This window comes from Oratosquilla oratoria, chromosome 23 (assembly GCF_046742065.1).
Source record: "Oratosquilla oratoria isolate Oo_2021 chromosome 23, ASM4674206v1, whole genome shotgun sequence".
Lineage (NCBI taxonomy): Eukaryota > Metazoa > Arthropoda > Malacostraca > Stomatopoda > Squillidae > Oratosquilla > Oratosquilla oratoria.
The window spans coordinates 4220932-4242227 of NC_134799.1; the positions used below are offsets into that span (position 1 = coordinate 4220932).

The following is a 21296-nucleotide window of genomic DNA, read 5'->3' on the forward strand; positions in this document are numbered from 1 at the left end:
GCAGTGGGGATAAATGAGCTTCAGCTGTTAAGTCTTGCAATGGAGATGCTGTGTCTTGCTACATTGCTTATGACCTGGGCAGTGTGTGGGGAGCAGGAATAGCCTTTCATCCAAGAGAAGCTAAGATAAAAGGGACAACAAATGGGTGTTAATGAGTGCTTGCCTTGGCCGGCCACTCCCCTAATAAAGGGGGAAAGTTCTTTTGTTTTGTGTGCATATGATAAGAAGAGAGACAGAACAATCTTGTTATCAAAAGGTCACCTCTTCATACTTATTCCCATCAGAACTGGGAACTAGAGGTGTGGCGTTATTATATTTGTAAATGGTATTAAGCATAGTGGAATACATTTATTTACATGCTGGGCAAGGATGTTGCCTTAAAGTTCTGGGGGTGGATGGATGAGTGTTCATATAGTGCATGTGTTTATTTGATCATGACTAGATAAACACTTATCCGTTTTCCTTTGGGTTGCACTGCAGTAGTGGAAAATGTTACATATTTGCATGGATTGAGCTCCAAGTATTAGTGATCTTAGATTGGAAGAAGAATATTTTAAAAGAACATCTATGAATTTAAAGTGAAGTTTTGACAGATAGAAGCACAGACCCCACAAGTCTTATCCTGTATATTACATACATATAACAAGGCTTTTTCCCCCTTACAAGGGAGGTAGCCAAAAAGAAAAAGGCATAAAACCATTCCCACCCATTCCATCCCTAAATACACTCCACCCTCCACCATCCACCCTCCCTCTTATCTTAGCACCTCCTGGATGATGGGTCATCCCTGCACCTTGTCCACTGCCCTGGGTCAGAGACAATGTCGCAAGACACAGCACATCCACAGCAAGGCCGCTTCATTAAATAGGCAACCCCCGCCCTCTCCGTCCCCCATGCAGAAAAGAAGACAGGGAGAAATCCCTTCGAGCTGTGTCAAAATTTTCTCACACATACTACCTCACCCCCCATTCCACCTCATGCATCACAGCATCATCTATATACAACCATTCTCCATTCACCCTGTCTTCTGTCCTCTCCTGTCCTTTCTCAACAGACATTCCCCTCTTTCCCAAAGCCCCCTTCACCCCATCCATCCATCTCATCCTAGGATGCCCCCCTCATGTTTATTCCCTCCACATCTGCCTTCCATACCTCTTTTACTAGTCTTTCTTCACTCATTCTTTCCATGTGTCCAAACCATCCTAATACTCTTTTATCAACCCTATCTCCCAGCTCCCTTTCCACCCCTGTTTTCCTCCTTACCTCCTCATTTCTCACTATCCAGCCTAGTAACCCCATCATACTTCTCAGACACCTCATCTCAAACACATTCAAACTCCTTCTCTCTTCCTCTCTGTATATTACAAATAGGTAAATACTTCTGCAACATATAATTACACAGAACCTTTGGTAACTCGGTACATTGGAGGTCAGACTATACCTAGTTTTCCAGATCTATTTGTTAAGCAGATTCTGATGTAAGTAAATCTATTCTGAGATTTTCTGTTCTCCCATCAAGTTGTGTTCATATATAACAAGGGTATGAGTGGAAGTGGGAGGTGAACCAGCTGTTGTTTGCAGACGACACTGCGCTTGTGGCAGGATCAGAGGAGGGATTGAGGAAGTTGGTGACAGAGTTTGGGAGAGTGTGATAGAAGAAAGCTGAAGATAAATGTGGGTAAAAGTAAGGTGATGAGATGTACAAGGGGTGAAAGTGGCAGTAATCTGGAAGTGAGCATTAAGGGGAGAGTAACTGGAGGAAGTGGATAGTTTTAGATACTTGGGTGCAAATGTAGCAGGAAAAGGTGGAGGTAGGATGTAGATTGAGAGAAGCGAGTAAATGCCTTGGTGGATTAAAAAGTGTAATGAGGAATAGAAATTTGGGAATGGATGCTAAGAGGAGACTGTATGAAGGAGTGATTGTGCCAACAGCACTGTATGGAGCAGAAACATGGAACATAAGAGAGGAAGAGAGAAGGAGTTTGAATGTGTTTGAGATGAGGTGTCTGAGAAGTATGATGGGGGTTACTAGGCTGGATAGAGTGAGAAATGAGGAGGTGAGGAGGAGAACAGGGGTGGAAAGGGAGCTGGGAGATAGGGTTGATGAAAGAGTATTAGGATGGCTTGGACACATGGAAAGAATGAGTGAAGAAAGACTAGTAAAGGAGGTATGGAAGGCAGATGTGGAGGGCGTGAACATGAGGGGACGTCCTAGGATGAGATGGATGGATGGGGTGAAGGTGGCTTTGGGGAAGAGGGGAATGTCTGTTGAGGAAGGACGGGAGAGGACAGAAGACAGGGGTGAATGGAGAATGGTTGTATATGAAAGATGTTGTGATGCATGAGGTGGAATGGATGGGGGGGGGTGAGGTAGTATGTGTGAGCAAAATTTTGACGCAGCCCGAAGGGATTTCTCCCCGTCCTCTCCTTTATATGGGGGGGTCGCCGATTTAATGAAGCGGCCTTGCTGTGGATGTGCTGTGTCTTGCGACACTGCTTCTGACCCTGGGCAGTGGACAGGGTGCAGGGATGACCTGTCATCTAGGAGGTGCTAAGATGGGAGGGAGGGTGGAGGGGTGTGGAGTGTTTTCAGGGATGAAATGGGTGGGAATGATTTTATGCCTTTTCCTTTTTGGCTACCTTCCTAGTAAGGGGGAAATAACCTTGGTATATGTGTGTATGTATGAGTAAGAGAAGAACACAGAAAATGCAGCATAAGATAATTGTAGAATGAGATTCTCCAAGAGCATGGTCACCTCTCGAATAAAGATGGGAGGACTCCCTTAGGTGACTAGCTACTGATCCAGCCAGAGCTGTAATCAGAATAGATTTGCTTGCCCCCACCTTCTTATGCTAATTCGTTCAAATTGGATATAGTAACAGTTGCCATGCAGAGTTATTGAATGCCAACATCAACCCAAGAGAATTCTTATAATGGCCAGCAAGAATCACACTAGCATGGCTGCAGTCAAGCCATCATCTAGCTCTAACATCTTCAATACAAGTCAATTATTCACATGCACATCAGGATGCCTGATGTATGATGATGCTTCCCAATACGCGCTTTACAAAATATAAAAGTTACTGCAGTTGTACTCATTCTCTTTCACCCTGAATAAATATAACGTCACAGAAAACATGATCAATCCTGTTCACAGAATACGGGGGTCACTCGGCTACAACAAAATTAATATAATCAGGAAGCCAATGTCGGCATCTTCATATACCCCACTTACTTCTCATGGTGCATATTTAAGCATCATTGTATTCAAGAGGTTAAAACAATAACAACACATAATAGGCTTAGCCACAGATGTGATCACCACACGGAACATAGCAAACATTTCATCATACATTCTCCTAATGTAGCCTTATTCAGACAGCAACATAATTTCTATTTTATGAGTGACTTATGGGACAGTGGGGTAGCAGTCTCCAGCTTCCTGGAAGCCATGGGTCTTCTGCAAGAGAGACCTGGGGCAATGGATATATTGATCGAGTCTGCTTTGATTCAACCACTCCCTTCCTCCCCATTGTAAGGATAATATTGAGTTGTGTAATGATGAAATGTTTTGCATCCATGCACAGTATTAACATATTTCAGCACTGAATGTTTTTTGTGGCTTTAATCATGTCGTCATAAAGCTAAAGAAATATATAAACAAACCAAATATTGAAGAGAATTATTGTGGCCAATTTTTTCGTTCCTTATTTTGCATTCATCAAGGAGCTTGTTGTTTCTCAATATTCCAAACAAGTCAAAGGAGTAAAAGAATAATTTTGTGTACACAAACTGACCTTTGGCTTTTTCTCTCCTTGAAAATTTATCTGGTCATATTTAAGGTACATCTTCAAAAGTGTTACTGTTGATGCAGAAAAATACTGTAATTGATAATAGCTGAAATGGGCATATGCCCATCAGCTCTGGTTTGTACTTGAAATTGCATGATTTGCCATTAATACCACTACTAGATTGGGGTGTGGAAAAACATTATCTTGGTTATCAATATGCTGGCTTTCGCTTATTTTAATCACCATTGCCCTCCTCTTCATCATCATCACCACCACCTTCATCTTCCTCCTCCTCCTCGCGATAGCAAAGTAAGCACATTGTTACAAATATGGTGTATTACTAGGTTGACAACTTATAGATTCTTTATTGCTTGCTTGTTTGTATTTGTTTGTTTATTTTGTGTTTCACAGGCTGAGGATGTGGTAGAAGATTCGGCCTTGAATACAACCAAGGCTGGAAATCACACATATCAACTTGCAAGCATCATCAGTCATTTTGGACTCACCACAAATGTTGGTAGGTAATGTGTTTATTCTATCATGTGTCTATATTCAAAGCCTGTTGTTCATGTGCTTGTCTTTGTTGTGATATACTTCCACTATTTGTGTGTTTGCATTGATAGGAATGCAAACATACATATACCAATCGCCTTTCCCCCCTTACAAGGGAGGTAGCCAAAGGCATAAATCCACTCCCACTCATTCTTGTAACTACTGATTTCTTCTTCTAAGGTGTTAATGATTTAATTAGATGTTATTTATTTATTTATTGTATTTTGTGAATTTATTTGTTTTTTCTCTCCTCAAGGTCACTATGTGTCTGATGTTTATAACTTCAAGGAGAAGAGATGGTTTCATTATGATGATGACAAAGTAGGCGAAGTAAACACGCATACAGTGTACGGGGAAGGACGACAGAAAAATGCATACATATTTTTTTATATGCACAGGTAAGGATGGACAAATTTTGGCAGGTTCTGGTAAATTTTAAGGTATTTTCAATGGATCTTGTCATAGTATACTTTTAACATGACACTTGTCTCAAGTATTGCTAACTGGAACCCAGCAGGCCCACAATAGCTGGCAACAGTCCTCAGGGCCTCCCATAAATCTCTGAGGGAAGAAACTTTGGGTGGTTTTCTAGATAGAGGAGATGCTGAGGAGGTTTGGATACATGGAAAGAATGAGTGAGAGATTAGAAGAAGAATAGGAAGCAGAAATGGAAGGAGAGGGAGATGAGAGGAAGATCAAGAATTAGGTGATTGGACAGAGTGAATGTGGCATTTGGATGTAATAGGAATATCTGATTGAGCAAAGAGGATTGAATGGATAAAGAAGCAGAATTGCATAAAGCAATGTTTTCTGCATGAAGGGACGGAGTGGGGAGTTCGCGAAATTTATGAAGTGGCCTTGCTATGGATATGCTGTGTCTTGCAACACTGCTTCTGACCCAGGGCAGTGGAAAGGATGCAGGGATGACCCATCATCCAGGAGGTGCCAGGATAAGAGGGAGGGAGGAGGGTGGAGGGGAGTGGAATATATAGGAAATGAAATGGGTGGGAGTGGTTTCTGTGCCTTTTTCTTTTTGACTACCCCCCATGTAAGGGTGAAAAAGCCTTTGGTATATGTATGTATGTACAAGTGGATGGAGGTCTCCATATTATAAAGTGGTTAGGATAAACTAGATCTGGCTGTTGGGTCAGTCAATCAATCCATTGCCACAGGTCTTTAGTTCAGAATATCTGTGGCCTCCAGGAATCCAGCAGCAGCCCTTGGACAGGACCATAGATCACTTCTAGAAGATATATTTTGTTGTTGCCTGGAGATTGTTGATATGGAGCATTGTAGTATGAGGTGTATGTCTTCAGTGTGATGGTTGCATCTGGGGCAGTTTGAATGTGTTGCCAGGCCTATTTTGTGTTGATACTGTCCTAATGCTGGGTGGTGCCCTGAGTGCAAGCAAGCTAGTCTGTGGACTCTAAGGAGTCTGTTACATTGTGCCAAATCAACTTTTGTACATACATATATATATATATACATATATATATATATAATATATTTTTTTTTTCTCCCTCCCTTCCTCTCTCAGACATAAGAGGGTCTGGGAGGAATTTTGCAACCAGATTTCTAAGGTTTGGGTCTTGTAATGTGTGTGGATGTGGTACAGATGAGAGTAAAATGAAAGAAATAGGCAGTATGTTAGAAGAAAGATGGATGTGTTAGCATTGAGTGAAACTAAGTTGAAAGGTAGGGATGTGTTTGAGTATGGGAGTGGAATTGGGGGGTGTTGGGAGTGAAGAGAGGAAAAGGGAGGGAAGGGGTGACTATACTAGTAAGTGAAGAGATGTAGTGTGAACTGTGTGTGTTGTTTAGGGTTCTTTTGTAAAATTGTATTCCTGTCATTTTCATGCAATGTTAATTGGTCAGGATATTGAACAGAAATTTGTTTAGGTGAGTGTGAGAAGAATGTATAGATAATGGTGATGACATGTTTTATGAAAAGAGTGCACTGGCAGTGAAGTGACATCATTGCTGGGGAAGAAACAAGGTGGAATTTTCATGTGGTTTAATCAAGGAGTGAAAGGGACTAGGGTGGTGGGAGAGAATGAACTTTACCTGCACCTAGCCACATTGCTTTGTAGTTAGTGTGTAATTGGTTGAAATAAGAACAGGTTTGACTTCCTCAATTATGCTTTCCTCCTTATTTGATTATACCATGGCTACCTCCCTTACTGGAGAGAATAAAGCCTTGTGTGTATATTTCTACCATAAATTCTAAATGAGCAAGTAGACTATCCCTCATCCCCAATATCATGGTTTTGGGGATTGGGAGGACCTGGTGGCAACATATGGCTTTGGCATCTCCATTTTGGAGATGCACCATATCGTAGCTTGAATTTTTTGTATTTGATAGTTGTTGACTGTTTGTATTAGTGTGAGACTAATGTTTACATTTGTTCAATTAAAGCAGACCTTTTGTCTTGGTTCTTTTGGAACGTCTCTTCTCAATTGTAAGCAGTTGCCAGACCTGAATTTTTAATATGTACTGGGGGAGAATGGGTTGGTTGTACAGATGCTTAATTGAGAGGATTAGGAGAGGAACAGAAGGAGTAATTGTTGAGGAACAGTGTGGATTTAGGACAGGTAGAGGTTGTGTAGATCAGATCTTTGTGGTAAGACAGATATGTGAGAAAGCTATAGGAAAGTGGAAGGATGTTTTTTGGGCTTTTATGGATCTGGAAAAGGCTTATGATAGGGTAGACAGAAAGGCACTGTGGGAGGTTATGCAGATTTATGGGATAGGAGGAAAGCATTTGGGAGCTGTCAAGAGTTTTTATGAGAGTAGTAGAGCATGTGTCAGGATTAGAAATGGAGAGAGTGAGTGGTTTGAAGTAAAGGTGGGACTTCGTCAAGGATGCGTTATGTCGCCTTGGCTGTTCAACTTATACATGGATGGGGTGGTGCGAGAGGTGAATGCTAGGGTAGTGGGTCAGGGATTGGAGATGGTTAAAGAAAATGGAGAAAAGTGGGAGGTGAGCCAGCTGTTGTTTGCGGACGACACTGCGCTTGTGGCAGGGTCAGAGGAGGGATTGAGGAAGCTGGTGGCAGAGTTTGGGAGAGTATGTGATAAAAGAAAGCTAAAGATAAATGTGGGTAAAAGTAAGGTGATGAGATGTACAAGGGGTGAAAGTGGCAGTAGACTGGAAGTGAACATTAAGGGAGAGCGACTGGAGGAAGTGGATAGTTTTAGATACTTGGGTGCAAGTGTAGCAGGAAAAGGTGGAGTGAAGGTGGAGGTAGAATGTAGATTGAGAGAAGCGAGTAAATGCCTTGGTGGTTTAAAGAGTGTAATGAGGAATAGACATTTGGGAATGGATGCGAAGAGGAGACTGTATGAAGGAGTGATTGTGCCAACAGCACTGTATGGGGAAGAAACGTGGAACATAAGAGAAGAAGAGAGAAGGAGTTTGAATGTGTTTGAGATGAGGTGTCTGAGAAGTATGGTGGGGGTTACTAGGCTGGATAGGGTGAGAAATGAGGAGGTGAGGAGGAGAACAGGGGTGAAAAAGGATTTGGGAGATAGGGTTGATGAAAGAATATTAGGATGGTTTGGACACATGGAAAGAATGAGTGAAGAAAGACTAGTAAAAGAGGTATGGAAGGCAGATGTGGAGGGAGTGAACATGAGGGGACGTCCTAGGATGAGGTGGATGGATGGGGTGAAGGTGGCTTTGGGGAAGAGGGGAATGTCTGTTGAGTAAGGAAGGGAGAGGACGGAAGACAGAGGTGAGTGGAGAATGGTTGTATATGGATGATGTTGTGACTGCATGAGGAGGAATGGGCGGGGGGTGGGGGGGTAGTATGTGTGAGTAAATTTTGATGCAGCCCGAAGGGATTTCTCCCCGTCCTCGCCTTATATGCAAAGGGGGACGGAGAGGGGGGGTCGCCGATTAAATGAAGTGGCCTTGCTGTGGATGTACTGTGTCTTGCGACACTGCTTCTGACCCAGGGCGGTGGGCAGGGTGCAGGGATGACCCGTCATCCAGGAGGTGCTCAGATGAGAGGAAGGGTGGGAGGGGTGTGGAGTGTATTTAGGGATGAAATGGGTGGGAGTGTTTTTATGCCTTTCCCTTTTTGGCTACCTCCCTTGGAAGGGGGAAAAAGCCTTGGTATATGTATGTATAATACTGTAAGATTTGATCATATTTATTAACTGTAACTTATTGAAATGTATTTGCCTTTTTACAGGGACATATGCCAGCAAGCAACAGACTACAGTGCATGTGAAGCATCTTGAAAGTAATCATTTTAGTTTGTTGTTCACGTCACTTTTGTTCTCACCTTGTGTGTGTGTGCATTTGTATATATGTATTGTATATAATATATATATTATGTAATATATAATATATATATTATGTAATATATAATATATATTATATATATAGTATAGATTATATATATAATATAATATATATATTATATGTGTGTGTGTGTGTGTGTGTGTATTTATATATGCAAGATTCCCTTGGATACACACTTTCTGTACCACATCTAACGTTTCAGTGTGTGCTTATAAATGCTTGTGTATCTATGTATGTGGTATGTACATATGTTTATATATTTTTATACTTGTACATTTCTCATTGGTTTGGGGGAGAATGGGTTGGTTGTACAGATGCTTCTGTCATTATCAATGTATCTTGTCATGCAGTCACTCAGCCTTTTTTAAGGTGGAAAGGTTTGTTCGTGTATCTGGGATTGCATGGCAACCAGAGTTTTCACCCCTTTTGAAGACTGAACCCCGTTGGGATGAAATTACAACAAAATAATTTCATGACAGAAGTCCACATTCATTGGTGGAACTTGGAGTTGTCCACATGTTCATGTGTTTTGGGGGCACCTGTGCCTCAAGAAGAATAAGCTCAGTATCTTCTAAACCATTCATACTCAAAAGACTGGAAAACTTGCCTATTGTTCCATGGTTTTGATGAAGTTTGATGTGGCAAGTTGTTTACCCACCCATGGAACTATCCTAAGAGGTCTTCCATTGAAATGGTAGTGTTTAATGTCTGGAATATCATAACATTATTTGAATATTAGTTAGGTAAAGCTTGTATCATTACTCATTAACCACTTCAGTACAACTCAAATTCTCGTGCACAGCATCAGCTGCCATATATAATTTGCATCATACTACTTGCATTATAAGATAAAGTCACTGCCATATTACTCATTCTCTTTTACTCTGAGTAATAATAAATGCAGAAAACGTGATTAAACCAGTTCACAGAATCTGGGGGTAACTCGTATACAACTGCAAAACATATATATTTAATCAAGACGCCAAAGCTGGCTTCCTTATGTACCCCACCCGAGCCTCATGACGCCTATGTAAGCATCATTGTACTGAAGTGGTTAAATGGAAACTTGAAGATATTCTTTGAGTTGAAGGGCTGATAATGGAGGATCACTAAATATGGAGGCTCTGTGTGGGTGATGTATTCTGTACTTTGAATAATTACAAGGATATTGTTTGATTAGATCTTGCAGGAATGGCAGAAGAGATTGATTTGTGAGCATTGTAGAATGGCAGTGTGTTTTAAAAGTATATCTTGGGTATCATTGATCTGCAGAAAGTTTGAAGTGGGAGGGATTGATGACAAGTACCTGCATGAGGCCCTGTGAGAAAGATGTCAGTAATCTCCCTGCCACCCACCTTCAATCCCCATCAATTTCCTCGCTTCCATTTAGGGGTACAGCCCCAGGGTGCTGACATTTGGTCATTGGACCCAGGTCTCTTTTATCAGTATCATTTGTATTTCCTCCACCTTTAAACACATGGAGAATTGACAACTAGTGACTGTTCCTATCATTCTGCTTCTATATGCTAATGACAAAAACACTCAAATACAATGCAGACATCAATCCAATGTTTCTTCCCATGGAGATCTAGGGGAAGGCTCAAGGACCATTGTCAACTGCTGTGGGTCTCTAGTCTGTGAAACTCGAGGAAGCAGTTGATTGATTGAAATGGGGATGGGGCTGATTGTGAACTTCATATATGTTGCAATGGATGATGGGTTACTTGATCATGAGTGGTAATGTAATTTTTGAGTAACTTATGTTGATCTGCATTAAGCGATACAGTACCCCAGCGGCTGTGTCCATAAACAAGAGCCAAATCAATACTTCATTTAATGTTAAAATTTTACTCCAAAATACTAAAACTGCTGTGTAAATTATCCGTGGAGGCTTTTACGTCTTCAACGTACTTTTGAAATTAGAAATTCAGTACAAGGATTATACATATACCAAGGGCTTCTTCCCCCATATAAGAGAGGTAGCCAAGTCAAAGACATGTACCTACTCCACCCATTCCGCTTCTATCGACCACACTTGTTTGCCTCTCATCTTAGCTCCTTGTGGATGGTCGTTCCTGTCTCCTGCCCACTGACCGGGTCAGAAGCGATGCATCAAAATGTTAAAAGTACTTTTAGGGAACAGAATGGCAGCACTCAACAAACTTCTTGATCATAAAGTAACATACATATACCAAGTGCTTTTTTCCCCCCCTTATAGGGATGGAGCCAAAGTCAAAGGCATAAATCCATTCCAGCACATTTCATCCCCATATACTCCACTCCCATTCACCACCCCTCCCTCCCTCTTGTCTCCTGGATGACAGGTCATCCCTATATCTTGCTTACTGCCCTGGGTCAGAAGCAATGTAGGAAGACACAGCACATCCACAGCATGGCCACTTCATTTAATTGGTGACCCCCCCCCCCCCCCCCTCTCCATTCCCTCATGCAGAAAAAGAGAAGATGGGGAAACATCTCTTCAGGCTGCATCAAAATATTCACATGTACTTCACCCCCTCCATCCTCCACCCACTTCCCTCCATGCATCACAGCATCATATATACACAACCATATTCCACTTGCCCCTATCTTCTGTTGTCTCCCTTCCTCAGTAGACAACTCCCTCTTTCCCAATGCCCCTTTTACCCCATCCATCCATCTCATCCATGGTTACATGCCTCTTGATGTTCACTCCCTCCACCCATACCTTCCACACTTCTTTTACTAATCTTTCTTCACTCATTCTTTCCATGTGTCCAAAACATCCCAATACTATTTCATTAACCCCAATTCCCAACTCCCTTTCTACCCCCACTCGCCTCCTCATCTCATTTCTCACTCTATCCAGCCTAGTAACCCCTACCAGACTTCTCAGGTATTTCATCTCAAACACATTTAAATTCTTTCTTATGTTTCTTCATATAGTGCTATTTGCACAATCACTCCTTCATACAAACTCCTCTATTTCTCATTACACATTTTAATCCCCCACGGCATTTATTTGCTTTTTTCAATCTACATTCTACCTTTGGACACCTGGAAAGAATGAGAGAAGAAATTAAAAGGTGTGTGGAAGGCAGAGGTGGAGGGAGTTAACATGAGGGGCTGACCAAGGATGAGATGGATGGATGGAGTAAAAGGGGCATTGGGAAAGAGGGGAATGCCTGTTGAGGAAGGAAGATAGAAGATAGGGGTGAGTGGAGAATGGCTGTGTATGGATGATGCTGTGATGCATGGAAGGGATTGGGGGGCACTGAGAGAGTATGTGTGAATGATATTTTGATGCAGCCTAAAGGGATTTCTTCCCATCTTTTTTTGCATGAAGAGACAGAGAAGGTGGGGGGGGGGGTTTGCTGATTAAATGAAGTGGCCTTGCTGCGGATGTGTTGTGTCTTGCTACATTGCTTCTGACCCAGGGCAGTGGGCGACATGTAAGAGGGGGTTTCCACGGTCTAATGGTTCGTCAAACACAGTTCGACAGACGCGTGTTTAAAGTGATGTGTGAACGGGGTATTTGGTTGTCGAACACGTTGGTTAAACTCCAAATACCCCGTTCACACATCACTTCAAACGTGTCTGTCGAACCGCGTTTGACCGTGTAAACCCCCTCTAAGGATGACCAGTCATCGAGTAGGAGCTAAGAAAAGTGGGAGGGGTGGTAAATGGAAGTGGAGTGTGTGGAGATTAAATAGGTGGGAGTGGATTTGTGCCTTTGACTTTGGCTACCTCCCTTGTAAGGGTGAAAAAGCCATTGGTATGTGTATATGTATGTAATAATTAACTTTTACTGAGAAACACTTTAGTTTATGACAAGCTCGCATAGATAAAGCATAAGCTCTACATTGCATGTGTGTTGATACAGGCCTATTGTATTTTTCCCTGCTAGATCACCTCTCATGTCATTCCCTCTCTCTCAGAATCAACCCTTTAGTTGCTGCAGCAATGTGAGGCAGGAGTTCGCTTTTTCTGGGTGTAAGAGGTGCCAAGATAAGAGGGAGGGTAGAGTGGAGTAGAGTATGTAGGGGATGGAATGGGTGGGAGTGGTTTCTATGCCTTTGTCTTTTGGCTACCTCCCGTTTAAGGGGGGAAAAGCCTTTGGTATATTTATGTGTGACACATGCATCTATGTTTTGGGGCTGTTTGAATGACGTTAAGTGGGTTGGGAAAAGGAATAAGAACAAATCTTCACTGAGCTATATAAAGTAGTAATATTTTCCTTTCATTCTCTTTCACCCTGAATATGGATAACCACAGAAAATGCAATAAAGCCTGTTCATGGTAAACTTTCTGTGTGTGTGTGAAAGAAGTAGTAATACATACAACTCTGCTATCACCAGCTGTCTAATGTACAATAACCCAGCACAAAATGAGGGTGGGGCATGATTTAGCTAATTTACAGGAATGGTGGGTGGAGCAATAGAACCTCAAGGACACTATATGGAATATCCAGGGAGAGCCAACACAGAATATGGGTCATTCAACTACAACTACAAACTAAATATAACGAGGACCCCGATGTCGGCATCCACAGATGCCTTAGGATGCTGACGTCAGCGTCCTCATATGCTAAGGGTTAACCCCATCCATCCACCTTATTCTCAAGTTCCCTCCACGTGCTTCTGAATGAGTAAGGGAAAGTTAGAAGAAGAAAAAAATCTTCTCACTTGTTCTTTCCATGTGGCCAGAGCACCTCTGCACACTTGATCCATCCTATCTAACAGCTCACTTTCCACCCCCACTGCCTCACCTCCACATTTGTCACACTTTGTGTAGCAACTGCCACAGAAATATAAACATTGCCGAAATTCTTTGTTGCAGACCTAATTTATATGATTTATACATACCAAAGGACCATTTGATACAATGTCCTTTGGTATGTATTTTTAGTTGCTAAAATATATCTCCCAGTGGATCAGTGACAAATACTTGCATTAGATGATCCTGCAAGATAGATGTCAAGAGTTATTTTCCTGCCTGTCATCTTCAGAATCTGTCTACATCCTTACTTTCATTTGGAGATGCTGCTCCAAGGAAAGTTAACACTTAATCATTGGACTGAGCATAAGATCTCTACTTTGTATTTCTTTCACAAGGAGAGCTGACAACCTCATACTGCAAGCTGGCGACAGAAATAGTCCCACATTAATACAATGCAGATATCAGTCCAAAAATTTTTCCCAGACATTTATGGGAGGGCCCAAGGAACATTGCCAGCTGTTGTGGGGCTGCAGGTTCATAATCGGTGAAGGTCAAGGCAACAATTCTTGTATCTGAACTTTTGATTAGACAACAAACCACCTGATGTTATTTGAATTAAAGGAAGGCAGTAGTGATCCACATACTTAATACATGCATATACTAATAACCTGTTACCAAGGAGGTAGCCAAAGTCAAAAGGCTTAATTCCACTCTCACCCATTTCATCCCATTCCACTCCCATCCATCACCCCTCCCTCTCTCATTGTGGCTCCTCATGGATGACGGGTCATCCCTGCATCTCGCCCACCCCTTACATCTCTTACTTCATACTGCATCTATTTCACCTTGATATTTTCATTCAAGATAATGGTCATTTGGTAGTGTGTTCCCTTGTGAAGGGAGCAATGATGACCACTTGATGGTGATTCAGCAGGATGGGCAAGACGGGTGCCTATTTTCAAAACCCACCAGGAGGTGCAGACCAGAGGAGCTGGTTCTTGGTTTCTGGACTGGGCCCAAGATCGCTCACTCTTGATCAACACTGACTGTATTCACCTCTTCACACATAGAGGGCTGACTACTGGCAACCACTCTCCTCATGTTATTTTCAACCAGTATCATAGAAACAGTCCCATACCAGTAATAATATTTGTTGCCTCATTTCACAAGTGGAAAACCCACGGCCCCACAGTAGCTGGCTGTGGTCCTCTGGCCCTCACAGTTCTTTGTAAAGAACTGTAGGATTGTCAACTTTGTTATATTAGTGTGAGACTGTCTATGTCACTGGCTGAAAATGGTAGAAGGGAAGCAATCGTGTGTGAAAAAGTGGAAGAAATACAGTAAAGTTGACAGACAGTGAGATGTCTTGGACCCAATATGTAGACCTAACATGAGCCTCTTAGGGTTGCTCTTCTTGATGGAGATGAGGAGATTGATGGTTTTAAAAAATGGGCAGTTTTACAGGACCATCGCATGCAGGTACCCGTCATCGATGACTCTCACGCCAGTACAACATGGACTCAAAAGATATCTGTGGGAGGACCCAAGGTTCTTTGCCAGCCCCTGCAGGACTGCAGGTTTACTACTTCGTGAAACTTCAAGCAACAACCGTTATTATTGTTCCCCAACAAATTCCACCAAAAAGAGACTCTTCTCTGACCAATTTTGGTTTTCTCTTGGTCAGTGTTTTTCCTTCACTTAAAAACTTCCATTTCTTGTACTGTGAAATTAACTTTAAATTGTGATGCATATGGCCTCAGGCTCCTCTCCCCTCATTTCCATTTTCATGTCCTGTTATAGGATTGTGTCTTTCTGCATTGCCTTTGTCTTAACCTGTATGGTAGAGAACAGGAATGACCTTTTGTCCTTGAGGTGCTAAGATGTAAAGAGTGATTGAACAGGTTTTTGACAGGTGTGGAATGCATATGTCCTTCCAGTGTTTTGCGCCTTACAAGGAGGACAGGGCCTTTTGGTGTGTTCCGTATTTTTCTTAAGTTGATGAGGGTGGGTGGGTGGGTGGTATCACCATGTAATGAAGGAGTTGGGGTTATACCACCTTTGGTTGTTGGTTCCTGTTGTGTGTCTTGCTGCATTGCCTCTAACCCAAGCAGTGCAGTGGAGGACAGATGACTTTACATCCATGAGCAGCCAAGAGTGGAGGGCAATGAATGTATGCTTTGACTCAGTCCTCTTTATAAGGGGGAAAATGGTCTCTTGGTGTGTTATTATTATAATTATTATTATTATTGCATGCTGAGAAGTTTAATAGAATCACCTAGTTTAATCAGCCCTTGCCTTTCTGTACATTTTCGTTAAAGCCACTACTTTTAAGTTATGCCTTTGACAATCATAGGGAATGTACTCTGTGGATTCCTCAGTTCGACTTGGTAAGATGATGCTTCTTTGTGTAAGAAGTATCATGGGGAATTGTATATTTGGAGAATAGTTGCAAGAATAGCAATTTAAGAAGTTATATGCACTACACATGGCAAGCCATGTATAGTAGTTAAGTGGTATTCTCTCAAAGCTTAAAAGTTAGGTTCAAGGTTGGGATTACATGAAATGGTATGGAGAATGTTTCTTTAAAACAATATCCTGATTTCTCCATAATTCAGAATATTCCATTGCTTCTGAACCTGGGTAATGAGGTTGGGGCTTTCATCCATGAGGAGCTAAGATAAAAGGGAAAACAAAAGGTTACATGCCTTGGTTAAGGACATTCCTCATAAGGGGAAAGGGCTCATTCATCAGTCAATCTGTTGTGCCAGGTCTGTCTTTCAGGAGACCCACATCTCCCAGGTAACTGGCAACAGCCAGTGGGCAGGCCTGTAAGTCACAATATCCCACAATAATCCCCAGACAATAACCCTATCTCCTCCAAGTGACTTGTGGTCCTGTCCAGAGGCTGTGGGTTTTCTGCAGAAGAGACCAGGGGTAACTGATTTATTGATTGAAAAATATATGTACATGCACACACACTCACGCACACTGGATGAAATGATAGTGTGCAGAAACCATACATGAATTTAAGAACAACTTAGATACTGAGGCAAAACACCATAAGCATAGCTCCCTTTCCTGTGCGATACAACTAGGTAAATATACACACAACCCTTTCTCAATGCCACCTTTCATCCATCCCACACCCATTTGTTGTCTCTGTCATTTTAACTCTTGTAGATGAAGTGTCATCCTTGTACCCCTCCCACAGCTCAGGTCATTAGGAGTGCAGCAAGACACAACACCTCAACAGCTGAATATGGTTTACCCCCCACTGCTTCATTACATGACAATAACCCCCCACCCCAATCCACTCAGAGCAGACAAGAAATCTCTTTGGGCTGCAATTGTATCTCATGACCATTTTCATTTCCTTTGAGACATTTATTTTCTTACTTTGCTCTCAAAATTGCCTCCATCTCTACTCCTTCAGTTCTTTACTTCTTGCAGCATTTTGCCTATAAGACTTGTCTCCAACTCACTCCCACCCTCTTCTCTAGGATGTCTTACTTTCAGCACTCTTGTCTCGTATACCTTCCCAAACTCCACCAGTACCTTCATCTGATCCATCTGTAAGCATGCTGTCATTTGCAGACAAGCAACAACTGGCTCACCTTCCACTCGTGTACCCTCTCCAAACCCCTTCCAATCACCCTCGCATTTACCTCCATACTACCCTGTCTATGTATGTGTGTATACGTATATTCACCTAATTGTTGTATATAGGAAAGGAACTATAATTGTGGAGTCCTATCTTCTTTTTCCCTCCCTCTTTATCTCTCTCTCCATTAATCGGACTTTGTGAATTTGTTTATGCTGTTGTTTGACAATGTCTTCTTTTAGGCTATCCTCCATGAATTGATGCATCTACACACGAAAAATGTGTCCTGATATCCTTCAAGCATTTAGTAATTTCATTTTGTTCCCAGTGAAACTCTCCAGTTTTGAACCAAGATATGTTTTCAATTTTGTATGCTCCTCTCGTTGACTAATAGTTCCAGATCTAGTTTACTTATCCCAGTCCAGATATGTTGGATTTAAGATATAAAACAGAATGAACTGAACTGAAGTGTATTTTTACTCAGGGGGGGAAAATGCATGTTTGGTGTGTTGCTCAGCACATAGATTTGGTAAAGAAGCCATGTGATTGTGGAAACCTGAAATATTGAGATTTCAATGCCATACCATCAACAAAGTGCTATTCTTGATATTTGTTATGGCTAGAGTGAAAGAATCTCAAGCTGACTGTTGAAAGGTTTTTGATAGAAGCCCCTTTTCATTTGGAGGTATCCATCCCTCATATAAATGAAATCTCACAATGGGCTATGACTTAGTATATGAAGAATGTTGAAGTGGTGGAAAGGTTAGCCCTTGGTGTGTGTCCTCCAGGTTGCTGAAAAACTTTGTAACCAACTGCATTTGGTTAGGTAAGTCTGGGGGAATTGGTTCTAGTCTTATTGTTAGAATTATTGTATTTAGCAGTAGTAATTTCTCTTGAGTAGCTTTTCCCACATAGTATGTTGTGGTATTCTAGAAAGGATTCCATAATAATACAGAAGAAATTGTGTCACTATGTATTATAGAATACTTCTCTGGTGTCAGGTAAATACAGAATTTTATTCTATTATGAAAGCTGTGTAGCAACTCTGTGGAAAAGGGAATACTTGTTTTATTAGTAATATGTGATTAGAATAGATCAGGTGATTCATTGTCAAATTTAATTGTTATGCATTATAAAATGGAGTGGATTTTAAATATATTTAGTTGGAAAATTATGAAATTCTTTATCTGTATACAGTTTGTAAAGTGTATATTGCAACATAATAAAATGGAATCCATATAACACTTTAGAGTTGTTTTTAACTAAACTGCTGTGTACCTCTCATGCATCTTGGATGGAACGTGAGTTTGAGTAGTAGGTTTTTAAATATATACCAAATGCTTCCATGGGTGTTAAAGTCATGAAATTTCAACAGGTGATGTCACCACTCCCTGAGTAGCTACTAATCACTTAGCATTGTGTGGACACTTGTTCATTGTGAGCATAGGGTGGTAGATGCCCATTTTGAGCTTGTTTCAGATGCAGGGGAGGGTCATCCTCCCACTGCATAATTCACAGCACAGACACATTTGGTAAGTACAATTCTGAACTTTTTGTTGTAGACATTAGACTACTATAGATATGTAGGCCTGTGCATTATTATCATATATATATATATAGCCATGGAAGAGACAGTGGCAAGAGGAAGATCGGCATAGTATTTTAGGAAGTTGGTAAATATGGAGGATAGGGTGGGAAAGGTAGTTGGAATGGGAGCCACTAAGGAAATTACAGTGATGAATGAGGAAAATTGAAAAGTAAGAAAAGATGGATGTCAACTGGGGTGTCTGAAAAAGGGAGGTACAGGGATGGTGGACTGACTAGTGATGTTGTTTAAAAGAGGGTAGACTGCCGAAGGACTGGAGGAGTGCCTATATAGTTCTGCTTTACAAGGGAGAAGGGGACAAGTGTGAGAGTAGTAGTTTCAGAGGGGTCAGTTTGTGGAGTGAAGTTAGGAGGGTTTTGATTGAGAGGAACAGAGGGAGTAATTGGTAAGAAACAGTGGGTTTGGGAAAACTAGAGGTTACGTGGATCAAATTTTTGTGGTAAGGCAGATCTGTGAGAAGGCTTTATGAAAAGATAAGGATGGATTTTGGGCCTTTATGGATTTGGAAAGGGCTTATGACTGGGTAGACAGAAAGACACTGGAAGGTTTTGCAGATTATGTGATAGTAGGAAAGATGTTAAGAGCAGTCAAGAGTTTTTATAGAGTAGGAGAGCCTGTGTTAGAATTAGAAATGGAGAGAGCGAGTAGTTTGAGGTAAAGGTGGGATTTTGACATGGGTGTGTTATGTTGCTATGGCTGTTCAATTTATATATGGATGGGGTGGTGCAAGAGGTAAATGTAAGGCTAATGGGCTGGGGATTGGAGATGGTTAAAGAAAATGGATAAAATGGGAGATAAGCCAGTTGTTCACTGATGACACTGCTTGCAGCAGGATCAGAGGAAGGATTAAAGTAGTGACAGTTTGGGAAGGTGTGTGAAAGAAAGGAGTTGTAATAAATGGGTAAAAGTAAGGTGATGAGATGTACAAAGGGAGAGGACGCCAGCAATTTGAAATTATTAAGGGAGAGGGGCTGGAGGAAGTGGATAGCTTTAGATACTTGTTGGCGAATGTGGCGGGAAAGGGAGGAGTGGAGGTAGAATGTAGATTGAGAAGCAAGTAAATGCCTTGGTGGATTAAAAAATATAATGAGAAATAGATATTTGGGAATGGACACTAAGAGATGTATGAATGGATGCTTGTGCTGACAGCACTGCATGGGGCAGAAACATGGAACATAAGAGAGAAAGAGTTTAAATATGGTTCAGATGAAATGCCCAAGAAGTATGGTAGGGTTTACTAGGCCGGATAGAGTGAGAAGTGAGGAGGAGAGCAGAGGTGGAAAAGGAGTTGGGAGGTAGGGTTGATGAAGAGTATATTGTGATGGTTTGGACACATGGAAAGATTGAGTGAAGAAAAATTAGTAAAAGTATAGAAGGCAGAGGTGGATGGAGTGAACATGAGGTGACCAAGGATGAGATGGACAGATGGGGTAAAAGGGGCATTGGGAAAGAGGGGGCTGTCTGTTGAGAAAGGAAGGGAGAAGACAGAAGATAGGGGGTGAGTAGAGAACGGTTGTGTATAGATGATGCTGTGATGCATGGAAGAGAGTGGGGGATGGTGGGGTTTAGGGAGTATGTATGAATGATATTCTGACACAGCCCAAAGGGATTTCTCCCCATCTTTTCTTTTTCTTCATGAGGGATGGAGAGGGGGGGTCACCAATTAAATGAAGTGGCCTTGCTGTGTCTTGCTGCATTGCATCTAACCGTGGGCAGTGAGTGCAATGCAGGATGACCCGTCATCCAGGAGGAGCCAAGAAAAGTGGGAGGAAGGGGTGGCGAATGGGAGTGGAGTATGTTAGGGGGGAAAAAGCCATTGATATATGTAAGTACTACCCCATCCATGTACACATTGAACAGCCATGGTGATGACAGCTGTGATGTAGTTCCACCTTGACCTCAAACTACTCGCACTCTTCATTTCAAATTCTAACACAGGCCTAACTATCTATATACCCTATATACCCAGGTAGCCAAGTCAAAGGCACGTACCCACTCCCATCCACCACCCTTTCCTCCCTCTCATCTTAGCTCCTCATGGATGAAAGGTTTACTACTCATAAAAACTCTTGATTACCCTTAACGGCTTTCCCCAAGTTCCATATATCTGCAATACTTCTTATAGTGCCTTCCTGTCTACCCTGTCATAAACCTCCAAATCCATAAAGGCCTATTGCCAAAGCCTTCTCACAAATCTGCCTTACCACAAAAATTTGGTCCATGCATCTATCTTTCCTAAACCCATGTGTAAATCACATATGGCTTCTGTCACTGTTATCAGTTAACTCATTACACAAGTTCAAACTTGAAATAATGAACTGTGAAATAGTCTTCTGTTTACAGGGAAGGTGGGACCCATTTTGAAATGGGTGTTAATTTTTAATTATTATTATTATTATTTTTTTTTTTTTTTTTTTTTTTTTTTTTTTTTTTTTTAATCTATCACAGTGACTACCTCACAATACCTCCTTACTTTTCAGCATCTGCTTCTGTTTATAGTGAGAATAATTTAATGGAATGAAGATGAAAAAGTGATTAGCCACTGGTAGATTACTCCAATGAGTGTGGGAAGGGGATGCTATAAAATGTGAGGGTTTAGTATGCCATATCTGGAGCTGGGTAGATTATTACAGTATACTGTCAGTAAAGATGCTCCCCAAATTTTCTTTTTTACACACCAATCAATCATGTGAGATGGTGATGGCCAGTATAACTATAACAACAAAAGTGTTTTGCT

At 41.6% G+C, this 21296-nt stretch overlaps 1 protein-coding gene across 4 annotated transcripts in view; it reads left to right on the plus strand.

Annotated features, from left to right (window-relative positions):
• Positions 1-18200, plus strand: part of LOC143037893 (ubiquitin carboxyl-terminal hydrolase 37-like) — a 40839-nt gene extending 22639 nt beyond the window's left edge. For all 4 annotated transcript variants that reach the window (XM_076206536.1, XM_076206537.1, XM_076206538.1 and 1 more), the window contains exons 11-13: positions 4204-4309; positions 4601-4742; positions 8542-18200. In XM_076206536.1, the coding sequence (XP_076062651.1) occupies positions 4204-4309; positions 4601-4742; positions 8542-8590 (297 nt within the window). In that variant the 3' untranslated portion in view covers positions 8591-18200. The remainder of the gene's footprint in view (positions 1-4203; positions 4310-4600; positions 4743-8541) is intronic.
• Positions 18201-21296: the final 3096 nt, after the last annotated feature.